This window comes from Colius striatus, chromosome 6, assembly GCF_028858725.1.
Source record: "Colius striatus isolate bColStr4 chromosome 6, bColStr4.1.hap1, whole genome shotgun sequence".
NCBI lineage: Eukaryota > Metazoa > Chordata > Aves > Coliiformes > Coliidae > Colius > Colius striatus.
Genome location: NC_084764.1, coordinates 5,820,893 through 5,833,033, shown reverse-complemented (window position 1 = coordinate 5,833,033; position 12,141 = coordinate 5,820,893). Strand labels below are relative to the sequence as shown.

Here is a 12,141-nt window from a genome sequence, read left to right as displayed (position 1 = left end):
CAAGAAAATAACTAAAGCTGCTCAATCAAAGTAGCAAGACAGACCTCATTTGGAGATCAGATGGATACTGATATGCAGAAAAAACCCAAACCAAAACAACACAAAACCCCCTGAAACTGCGGCCAACTGAGAAAGTTACTCCTGTGCTCTGAGATCCTTTTCCTACAGAGATTGTCGTGAAATACTCTGCACGTTGACTCATCTCAGAAAAAGATAGTGGAATGGAAGCAAACAAGTAAAGACTTTTCAAACAAGCATCAAAAGACAGAAACAGAACCACTGCAAGCACACACATTACCAACAGATCTTAATGAAGCTGCCTGGAAGAGTTTTAGACATTGTGAGAGACTTAATCAAGTTGGCAAAACATACAGCAATCAGCTAAGTCAACATCAACACTGAAGACCAGCACATAGCTTTTCTCCCCCCAGAAGTCTTTCCAAATTAGTAGGAAGAGATTATCTGTGCTAATTATTATGTTCATTGTTTAAGGGCTTATGCAGGTTACAAGGGAGGAAAAGACATTCTATTAAAGCATTCAACAGGACAACAATCCACAAGGAGACAAAACTTCATACTCAGAAAAGAGTGACAGCTGCTGAAATCAGAAGCACTCTCTGCTTTTGACACCAATAGCCCTGATTAAGGCAAGCAGAAGTCTTCTATACGCTTTTAAAAGCTCTGTTCCCAACATGCGTGGTTCACATGAAAGTTTGTAACAGAAGAGGGACTGAACTGTATGAAACCCATGCACGTTTCCGAAACATGCTCAGGCAGCCCTTGGCTAACCCAGTGAAATCCAGCATTCACAACATAATCAGCATGTGTCCAGCTCCATTCTCCATGTACCCTGCCTGCTTCCAAAGTCCCCCCTCAGGCTGGCCCTATTGGCAGCATCCTGATGTACTTACTATTCAGTGAAGAACCTGGCAATGCCATACTGACTAATATCTTCTCTGTTCTCCAGCAGCTGGCTCACTGCATCCTCCATGTACGTGAGGACATGTCTTTGAGCTGCAAATAAAAGACAGTAAGAGACAGAAATTAGAATACAAGGGGCCTGCAAAGCCCAGAGCCAGACCAGCCTGGTTGTGTGTCTTAAACAACGAGCCAACAAGCACTTGCTCCCTCAATTAGAGAGTAGAGGTTTCATTCTCCCAGATACAGATAGTAAAATTCCCAATCTAAATCCTGTTTTCTTTCCTGGCTACACAAAGTTAGTCATTAATGGTGCTGACCTTTTTAAAAATCCCCTGAGATTCTGGAAGTAAGAGAAGCAGTTGTGAGACCCATCTCACTGGAAAATGCTTCCTCAAGAAGAGTTCCTGATCTCTGTTCTGAGTCACAGTCATCTTTTCTATATAGATTATCAATACCATATCGATGCAGCTGGTGCAGAGCTTCAGGTGGTCCCTGCCCTTCCCTCCTTTCCAAAGCCAAGTAGGTCTAAGGTTATTCTGTAAAGTGGTGGGGGTTTTTTTCCCTAAAGGTGCAAAAAAAGTGAATGTTCTTGGAGTGTCAGGTGGAGAACAGGTCTCCATGCCAAGAGATATTTATATTGCTTAACAGTCAGTCTCAAATAATTGCCTAAATCAAATATAAGGAAAATTCAAAAGTGGTGGATCTGCCAGTACCCAACCACAGAAGGCCACTCACTTACAAGATTGTTGAGTAAAGATAGTTTGGTGCAACACAGACCATTTTACTTCTTCTACAGGGGGCAGAGTATGTACAAATTGAGTATTTGCCAGGGAGGAAGCAGCACAGATTTGCCACTGAGTCCTTTTGATGTTTCTGGCTAGAAACCAAGTCACAGCAACAAAGAACTGAGTCTGAGGTGATGTGCCAGCTCCCAAGGAGTAGACTTTCCAAATCTACAAGTTCAACAATCAGAAGACAAGTCACAACGAACCCAGAAAAATCATTCCTAACCTGGAAAGCACACAAACCCTGTTCCCAAAGCACACACCTCCATGCTAAACACGTAGGCTACTGCACCTTTGCAAGTAGAGTCGTGTCCTAAAAAGAGCAGGAGAAAACCCTTAGGGGGAATAGGAAAGGCAAGGGTTGTTCTTGCTCATTGCCAATCTGCTCCAGACTTGGCAGCAGCACCCCCTCACCAGCAACTGGCCAACATCAGACCCACATGAATATTCTTCAAATCATTTTAATTTGGGCGTAATATCCTGGGTAAACATCAGGCCTGTATCACTTGATACACAGCATGGAAGTCCCTTTCATCTTAGTGTGGGGTAGGTGGACTTCAAGAGATGCCCGGAAATGATTATTCCCAGTGGATGCAGTGATTAAAAGTTTGTATGAACATCGATTGCTATCAGGGGGTTTCTCTGCCTAGAACACTTTTCAGGACAATGGTAAAATTGGTTAAGCACACCCTGGAAAATACCTTGCAGCTGATAGCAAAATGGTAAGCCAAAGGTTCAAAGATATTATCTGGTACTAAAAGATACAGGGCGTAGTTTTATTTAATTATTTTAATGCAAAGGAATAAATTTAATTTATGTGAGTGATTAAAGAAAAACAGCTCTGCGCACCTGTGTCCCCCCAGGGAGGAATGAATCCTGCAGCTCAGTCCCAGGCTCAAGATAACAGCAACTAGGTAACTTATTTCAACCTATCCTTCCTCCCTCTTCGCAATTTAGCCCACAGTTCCCTACCTATTTGTACTCAGAAACTCTCTTCCCAGGCCCCTCTTGAGCTGTCAGCAGAACCAGGTTAAGCCAGGAAATGGTACTAGCAGACAGGCTCCCACTGTCTCTGCCTGCAATAAACTACTCCTCAGCTGCAAAACCATTCTCAAAACTTTGTGGGAAGTATACACTCTTTTTATAGAATAAAACATATTTTTGCATGTTGCCTCTTTATTAACTCATTAACTTCTCCTCTAAAAGCCTATGGAGACAGGCATGGTCCCACGGTGCTACACAGCACAATGTGGCTGACCTCTACAACCAAATACCTTTAAATCTGCTCCTAGAGAATACAACACTCACTTTCAACACAGAATTGCAGACATTTGTGTCACACTTTAAAATGTACCCAAAAACATACAGTGCACTATTGAATTCAGTTGTTGGTAAAAGAGTATTTCTATTAAGCTTTTTGTTGCATGGCCTAAGGATTCTGGCAAAGAACCCTCTCTCTGTTTCACAGAAGGCAGGTAGAGGCGTAGGGGAGGGGAGAAATTGGTGAGCAGAGAAGCTGAAAGAAAACAGCACTTGCAATTTCTTTCAGAAGTCTCTTGCTTTGGCTCTTCAGCTGCTGTGCCGTTTTCCAGGTAGCACAGTTGACACTGCCAAACCAAATCCCAGATGTGGCTTCCTGTTTCTTGGCTGCCTAGTTCCATGGAATGGTACGAGTGGTATGTTTTATAACCCAACCAACTCTATCTTACACAGAAAAGTCATGGAATAAAATTAAATTTGCAGGCAGGTTCTAGCAGGCCAGAGAGGCAAAATGAAGTGCCAGGAGTCTGGTTATAGCAAAATAGTAGTTCCATAATTTATACAAATGCTACTTTCCATAACAAACACTGGAACCACGCTGGAACATTAAGTATTTACGCAAGCAGACTTAAAAATCTCTGCAGTCCTTTGCAAAATAAATGACATGATTCATATGTTTTAATAGTTTTTGAAAATTCAGGGAGATAACAATATATTGGTATGCACGTTGCTCATAATTTTGAGGCTTGCTTTGCAATAATAAGGCAGCAAGTCCAAATGTAAAACCCAAATATTCATGCAAGTGTGCTATTACAGCTTGCTGTCTCTGTTCATCTTCTTGATAGAATTCCGGTATACTGCGGCTTCTACAAAGGAGGTATTGCAACAGGTTATCATCCTCTGCATTTATTTCTTTATGGCCTATTACAACAAATTACTCCTCCCTACTTGCACAGAACTTTCCAATGCAACACATATTTGTTAAACTCTTCCCTGAAATCCCATGCAACTACCCTAAACAAAGCAAACATGTCTGCCACACTCATTTAGGAGGTGCTACTCTTGCCATCAGATTTAAGAACTACCAGGCACCTTTCACAGAATGATTTGACAGAATAAGTTCACAGAGGAGCCTTCAGGCAGCCCATGACCTGTTGTTAAGAAGGTAATCTTTGCACAGAATGTCTTAATTCTTATCACTAAACCACCAGCAGTGATGTTATGCTTAGAGCCTCTGTCCAATCAGTAGCAGTGTGTACAGTAGCTCCTCCAGAGTTGGCAGCATTTAGGAGAACAGCCTCTGATGGTATTAGCACCACGTCCATGTGCTCACACCCAACCATCACATATATGGCCAAATTTGAATTAATGCACTTTTGGCTCAGAATCAAATTCAGGGCTGAACAGTGGCTGTTTGATTCAAGCATGGACAGATCAAGTCATACAAATTTCCTCAAGCTTACAAGTAAAAGACAAAAGGAGAATTACATCCACAGTCAATTCACAGTCTCTGGGGACTTCACTACAACAGATTAGACAATCACAACTAATTCCATTTACCCACAATTGCACCCAATCATTGTGTATGTGTGTTTAAATTAGTAAAAATAGTACTTTTATAAGCCACTGAATGACTTTTTTCAATCTTCTTATGAGAACAACCAACCCACTCATTCATAGGTTTAATTACAATATTGTACAAGCACCGATCCTTGAAAAATCTTGTAGGAAAAGCAACATTTCATGCAAATAATACCACTGCATGAAAAAGAACATACACACTGACGTTCTCAAAGCCTGAAATTCAGGAGGAAGGAAGGAAATACATGTCACCTTAAGTAATGATACTGCACATAGATCATGTTTTTCTTATCAGCAGTGCTCAGGGACAGAGAGGATTAAGATCTTGGAATTGCCCTTGTACTATTTGTGTCAGTTAAGTGACACCTACTTCAGCACATATTAGCAACACAATCACATCAACTGTACTGGTCTTGCATATTAGTTTCCCAGTTTTACAGTTTAGATGTATCTCCCTCATGCTACATTGATAAGAACCTTCTCTTTCCAACAAGTTCACCTTTTCTAAAGGCAGAAAAGAAAAACTGAAGACCACAATACCAGCACGTTTACCAAGAAGTAATGCTGCCTGTCATACCTGAAAGGAGTAGCAAGCATGGATGGCCAGAAGATGTGATAAAAAATAGCAGCAGATGCTGCAAAAGAAAACACCTGAAGAAAGGGTATGACTGGAATAAATTATTATCAGATAGTAAAACGTGTATCACATACCTCATTTAAAGAGGCAGCAGAACAGAGCCCTACAGCAGAGTTAAGTCCGTATTTATCAAATTATTATCAAACCAGCTAGTTACATTATTGCTCAACCCTTCATGAGAGATGACTTCTTCAGGAACATGATCTGTCTACCAAAACAATTTGTACTATATGCACTTAAGAGAGTTTTGGTTTTGTTGGGTTTTTTAATGGCTGGTTCATTCCTGGCACAACTGAATATGTTGAAAAATCATGAGTGGGAATTCCAGGATAATAAGACCAGCTTTTATTAATGATTTCCCTCCTCCTCAACTCAAGTGCTGAAAATACACACTATGTGATGCAATTAATGTTATGATTCACTTCAGTTATCAGAAGCTCAAGAGCATAACAAGCTTTAATGTATTTGGAATATTTCTGGAATTTTTTATTATCTCTGAGAGCGTATAAAGTAACAGCCAAGTGCCCTTTCAGAATTTATTCCAAACTGAAGGTCAACTAAGGACACTAGTGCATTACACACATTGTAAAGACATATGTATAGTTACACAAAATTAATCAAATGTAAATATTACCAAAACAATAATGATGCAAGAGGGAATTAGTAAGGGTACAAACTGAAAGAACCAAATCATGTCAACTCTGGAAGTTTTTCCAGCATTAATGGTGCTTCAGGATTTAATCTCTTCAGGTATCACTAAGAATGGCCTGAGCAAGAGACAAGTATGTAAACAAAACAACGGAAACACGAAACCACGGTACAGCTGTAGCTCCTTCCAGCTTTGTCTAATTTCCAGTTCACCCTCAAAACCAGGATTTTTGGAAGGACAGAACACATAATGAAGTACAAGTAGACCCTGTCACACCAGAGATAATGGTACGATGCAAGACATGTGCTGTTACTCAGGAACACATGCGAAGTGCCACACAACGTAATTCTAACATATTTTGTACAGTCATAGTTTCAACAAAAAATTTAAGAAATGTTTCAGTTTACAATTTAATTTGGACCATAACTGAAGATTTGTTTCAAACAAGTAATCACCTTCTGCAAGACATCCTACAGCTGCTAGAAATCACCACCTTACCAGTGCAAAATTGTTGAACTATCCTTTATAACAAATAAAACATCATGTGAATTTGTTCAGTGTATTAACATGGTCAGGGGAGTTGGACTAGATAATCTTTCAAGGTTCCTTCCAACCCTTAAGACTCTGTGATTCTGTGATCGTGGAAGTAATTGTCATTCCAGCTTTGTATAAGGCATTAAGAGCCCCAATAGGTCACTATCTATTTTTACTCAAATGCACAAGCATTTTGTGCTCTGCAGTTCTGGGACTCTACCTAGATTAGGGTTCAGAATTCACCTGTTGCCTTTCAAGATCAGTTGGAAGTAGTGCAACAGCAGGTTTGGGAATGAAAACTCCATCTTTTGGAGAAAGTGCTGGACTGAGTTTAAGAAGATTCAAACTTAACTAACATTTCTACAAGCAAAGTCTTACACATCAGTGGGGGAGTCATTAATCTTCCATGTTATAGTTCTACCTGTGCAAAAGAGCAAGAAATAAAAACACATTCAAAATTTAAGAAGTCATTTTCTTCTCTTTTTTAAATAATATGCTCATTCAGCCAAAGTGACTCACAAAAGCTCACCAAGTATCTATACTAAGAAGGGACATTATAGTAGGACTTTCCAACTCTTTGTTAAGGCTGTTCAGAAGAAGAGGGAAGCCTAGATATTTGCAAAGTCTCTACACAACTGAAGTTCCCTGTCGGAACCTTCCCAGTTTTGTAAAAGCACCAATACCATGAATGTTCTAATCACAAAGCCCAATATGTCTTATGAGATAGCTGAGGAAACACGACTATGCTTCTGGCACTTACTAGCCCCATGCTTTACTGATAAGGCACTTCCCTAACAGAATATTTGCATTCTTACATGTCTTATATTGGCAAAAGAAGAAAAGAAAGCACATCCTGGAGTTGGGAAGTAGAGGAGAAGAGAATCCAGTGCAAAATAAAAGTTCAGAAATTTTCAATAATCTACTGCTTTTTCTCCAAAACAGGAAAGGAGGGTGAGAGAACATGATTTACAGTTTCAGAAGACAGCTGCATGAGCAGAACAATACACTAAGTGCTCCATTGCCTGCTATAAATAACTGAGCAATCACCAGTTATTAAACCCTAATGAGGAAGGCATGGAAAAGTGTCTCCAATAGGCCTCATTTTGTCTACTGCAGTTCCAGTCTCATCCCTCAAATGACAAACACATTTTCACTACTATGCCCAAACACTAAATGTTGTTTATTCAGTGAAAATATTGTTTTAAATGTCCTGCTTGTTACAACAACATCTTCAATGTAGCCTTTTTGCCAACACTGCAGATCCCATCTCCCTTTCTATTCACTGATATCAGTCATCTCTGTTCTTCTACTTACTGTCTCACAATCATTGTGGTATGAGATGTGTTGCCCTGATTTTTATTTTCCAGGAACTCTGCTGGAACCAAAGCTTTGCAATTATTTCTAATCTCGAGTGAATGATTAATTATCTCCCTCTTCACTTCTATTTTAACTCACAACTGCTGTTATTTCCCTCTTAGCATCCAAACTGGACATGGAAGAATCATCTAAATTGTGGGGAAAAATAAGTAACGTGGCAAGTAGCACATAATGTTATTTTGGTCACTAACTTGATATGTTGGTCTAGTTTTGATATAGAAGAAAGAAAAGGGGAAAAAGAGATTAGGTGAAGCTTGCCCATTGCAGGTCAGGAAAGACTATGCTGTTTGATGCAGGAGATGCAAGAGAATACCTTATGGGGCAGCCTGCAGCAACACAACTTCAGAATGAAATTACAGAACATGAAAGTTATCACAATTGCTTACAACTCTACACCAGACAACTATATTAACAAGACTTTGAGGCAAACAATAGAAGAATGGTGACTTCAGAATGCCAGATCGATGTAGAAAACATAAAAGCATCTCATGAAAAGGTGTAGGGAGGTGTGTTTATTGGGGAGGAAATTGGTTTTTTTGGGGAGGTTGGTTGCTTGGTTTTTAACCACTTTCCTACTGATAACACACAATTCATTCCATAGGATCTGTGAGCAGTTTACTGAGTTACAAGGTCTCAGAAAGACAAAACCACTGTTATTGCTAACGTTTATCGTTAATAACAATACCATAATGTAACAGACACTTTCCCTCCTCTAATAGACAACAGATATTGCAACTTGAACAGAAGGACATGCTAAGCAATCAACAGGACAGGCTCTTATACAAGCTATTGCTCAACCTGACATGCTCACACATGTGGGGTGTTTTTTGACTCCAATGTCAGAATCATTTACAAGGTTTTACAAAACTAAAAACGAATGGTATATCACCATGTGGAACAGAAATGAAAGGAGGCTCACCTTAAGTAGGCTAGTAAAGCTGCTTGTATCTAACAATATTGCACATCTCTTAGAAGTCTCATTTCTCAACTTGAGATGTGAAACAGCAGACTGGTTTCTTCTTTAGCAACTTTTTAGTCTGCTCCCTAGATTGTTTTGAGTGATTCAATCCTTACTGACAAGTTTCACACAGTAAAAGTTAAGTGCCAGTTTCATTAAAAACAATTAAAAGACCCTAAAACCAAGTTGGCTCATTAAAAAAAAAAAAAGAAAACGAAAAGAAATTTTGCAAGTTTCAGCCTAGAGCAACTCTGGTAAAGTTATGAGTCTCTCTGTTGATGTGTAGGTTGAAAATGCTGATGGTAGAGTAGCACAAAACCAAAGGGAGTATCTACATGTCACACTGTGCTAACTGTTCTCAAATACCTGAACTAGCTCCAGAATTGAAATCAGCAATAAGAACTTCAGCAAAGAGAATATCCTGAAAAGCATCCCGAACAGAGCACTAAACACTTCTGCCTTGAATTTCCTTATCACAGAATAGCATTGCAGTCATGTAGGTATGCACAAAGTACCGTGACAGCAGCCTAACAGCAATAGCACAGATTCTACTCTTAAGATGAATTAGATCACACTTTTGATACAATACTTAATCTCTATTGCTATGATATGCTTTGAAAGAACAGTCAGATCCCTCTTCATTGATACTATTACTAGGCTAAACAAAGACCTTTTAGTCTCCTCCTGCAAGGCAGATTTTGCATTTACTTGACACCAGCAGTTTTTTCTAGTCTTGTTCCATTTTTACTTACCAGAGATGGCAAAAACGTGGTGGAACAAATAGCACAAACCAATCCATGACATTTCTGATATTTCCTTGTGCAAGAAAGCCACAGTAAATTATGTATACCTTTATGACAGTTATTACCAAACAGCCTCTTGGGCCTAGAATGTAATGGTTGAAGAGCCTCACTCAAAAAATACTCTCCTGAACACATTCCAAATGTTTACTACTCGTAATTCATCTCCTCTTTGACAATTAAATGAAGTCATATTGACATTATTCCACCCTAATTATTTTTATTTGACACATTAACACCGAATCACTTCACTCCTCAGTTTCCCAGAACATCAAACAGTAACACAAACTGTTAGAGCCAGATTAAATGGATGCAGTCTGCAAGGGAGCAGCTGCTTTATAAGTTTAAAGATTTGCATTTTATGTGGGAAACACTACTGTCATTAACTTATTTTGGACGAAAAACTGACACTCAAACCATCTCCTAGCATAAGAGCAGCACTCTTTCCAATGTCGCAAGTGAGCATAAAATAATGCTGCTTACATAGAACTGTGAGCAAAACGTGTTGGCAATGGGCTAAAGGAGGTTAGGGTCTACCATGGAGCAGCTAGACGCTGCTACTGCTCACACCGTGCAAATGAGAGAGTGGAGGAGACTCCCAGCTCACCTTTCCCCGCGCCGGTGACCTGAGGAGACCACACCTAAGGGGAGCTCCCAGCGCCTGTGAGGGCGCCGCCGCCCTCCCACCTCAGGGGCCCCCGGAGAGGGCAGCGCCTCACTCACCACACGGCCCCGCGCCCCGCCGCAGCCGCCCCCTCCCCAGCCGACAAGCCAGACGCACAGTCTCTCGTACCCGCCTTGGCTCAGCCCAGGGCCACACCGCGGGCTTGCTGCCGCTCGCCGCTATCCCCAGGAGGGCAGGGCCAGGCCGGGCCGGGCCAGGCCGGGCCGCAGCCACCCCCGGCCCCACCGCGCCCTCCCCATGCCAGGCCACAGCACACCCAGAGGACCGGGCCCTTCGGGCGTTGCCCCTCCGCGCCACTCTGCTCCTCACCCAGGTACTCGGGCCCCGGCAGCGAGAGCCGCTCGGGGCTCAGCATCCTCCCGCCGCCGCCGCTCCCTCACAGCTTCCGTCCGTTTCCAAGGCGCCCGACGCTCCCAGCGCTGAGGGCCCGGCGCTGCTCGGCCGCTCGCCTCGGCTGGGAACACGCCCCCGCGCCGCCAGCGTTCCGTGCCCGGAACCGCTCGGGCAGGCGCGGCGGGGCGGAGGCTGCGGCCGGGGGCTTCGAACCACCCAGAGCGGGGCCATGGCGGCCTCTGCGCCCGCTCGTTTGGCCAGGCGGCGCAGGTCAGGCTCCGTGGGCACGGCTGGAAGGATGTGAGGGATCTTGTGGGAAAGGTCTCCGGAGGAATGTGATGACTTGGTGGTCTGTTGTTTGTCCCAGAGGAAGGGGCTGTGGGCATCGTGGCGGTCTGGCCATGAGGAAGGGGGCTGTGAGGCCTTCAGTAAAAAGGGCTGTGGGCAACACAGCAGCCTGCCTGTGAGGGACTGTGAGCGGTGTGGTCGTCTGGCCCTGAGGACATGGGGCTGTGGGTAACATGGCAGTCAGGCCCTGAGGAAAAGGGGTTGTGGGCAATGTGGCAGCCTGCTTGTGAGGGGCAATTGTGGCAGCATGGCCCCGACGACAAGGCACTGTGGGCAACACGGTGATCTGGTTGTGAGGAAGGGGCTGTGGGCAACATGGCAGCCTGGCCTTGAGAAGAAGGGGCTGTGGGCAATGTGGTAGCCTGACTGTGAGGAAGGAGCAGTGGATGAGGAGGAGTTTCCTTATCTGGAAGTTCTGACAAGTTCTTGTATGATCTGATTGAGAGGACTCTGCTTTAGTAGGGGTTGGACTAGATGATTTTCAGAGGTCCTTCCAACCTCCACCGTTCTGTGATACCCTGGGCAGTTTTCTCCAGGGCTGAGGGATACTTCTGAGGGAAGAGAGCTAGTGAAGCTGAAGAGCCAAAATTGCAGGAGGAGATGTTTGTGTAGTCATTCTGGTTAGATTTACGTTGGAAATACGAAGATGCCTAATGCCAAGGGCTCTAGGAACTACAGCTGTGAGGGGAAGACCCTAATTTGAAGGTGAGTTGTGATGAGTTAATAAAGGGTACTGTATAGCACCCTTGTCCCAGGGTGACCAAGGAGGGTTCCATTTGTCCATACCACTCCTGTTTTATTGCAACCCTTGTGCTCAGGAGAGGGAGGTATGAGGAGCACCAGGAGTCATCCTTCGTTCACATGAAAGTAGAAATTAACAGAAAAGTCCTGAGCCCCCTGGGCTTGTTCTTCTTCTGGAGCTTGTCTGAGAATGGCCTTTTTCCCATTGTTATCCCAAAGGTGGGGTTGTTTACCTGGTGTGCAAGGTGCCAACATACACACACACAGAGCAGAAGTATTTTATTGTGCACTGATTTATGGTCATCCCAACCATAGCAATGTTACTATATCCTCTTCTGACTGCCAACTCTGCTCCTTGTCCGTGTTTAAGGGAAAATTCCATTCTATTCTATATCAGTAACCCTCTCACACCTCCAAACTGCTTGGACCACTCCATTGACTTTGGTTTGTTTTATCTTTAAAATGACATGGCTTAGATATATATACTTCAAAGAAGGGCAGAAAGAATAATTTAGGGGGCACACAATGCAAC

At 42.8% G+C, this 12,141-nt stretch overlaps 1 protein-coding gene across 2 annotated transcripts in view; it reads right to left on the bottom strand.

Moving 5' to 3' along the window:
- The window catches only part of CSTPP1 (centriolar satellite-associated tubulin polyglutamylase complex regulator 1), an 84,895-nt gene extending 74,264 nt beyond the window's left edge, over positions 1–10,631 (bottom strand). For both annotated transcript variants that reach the window (XR_009818884.1, XM_061997732.1), the window contains exons 1-2: positions 10,497–10,631; positions 912–1,014 (exon numbers count right to left, since the gene is read on the bottom strand). Coding sequence is in view for 1 of the 2 variants with exons in the window: in XM_061997732.1 (XP_061853716.1) it covers positions 912–1,014; positions 10,497–10,542 (149 nt within the window). In the remaining variant the exon portion in view is untranslated. The remainder of the gene's footprint in view (positions 1–911; positions 1,015–10,496) is intronic.
- Between the last annotated feature and the right edge of the window lie 1,510 nt (positions 10,632–12,141).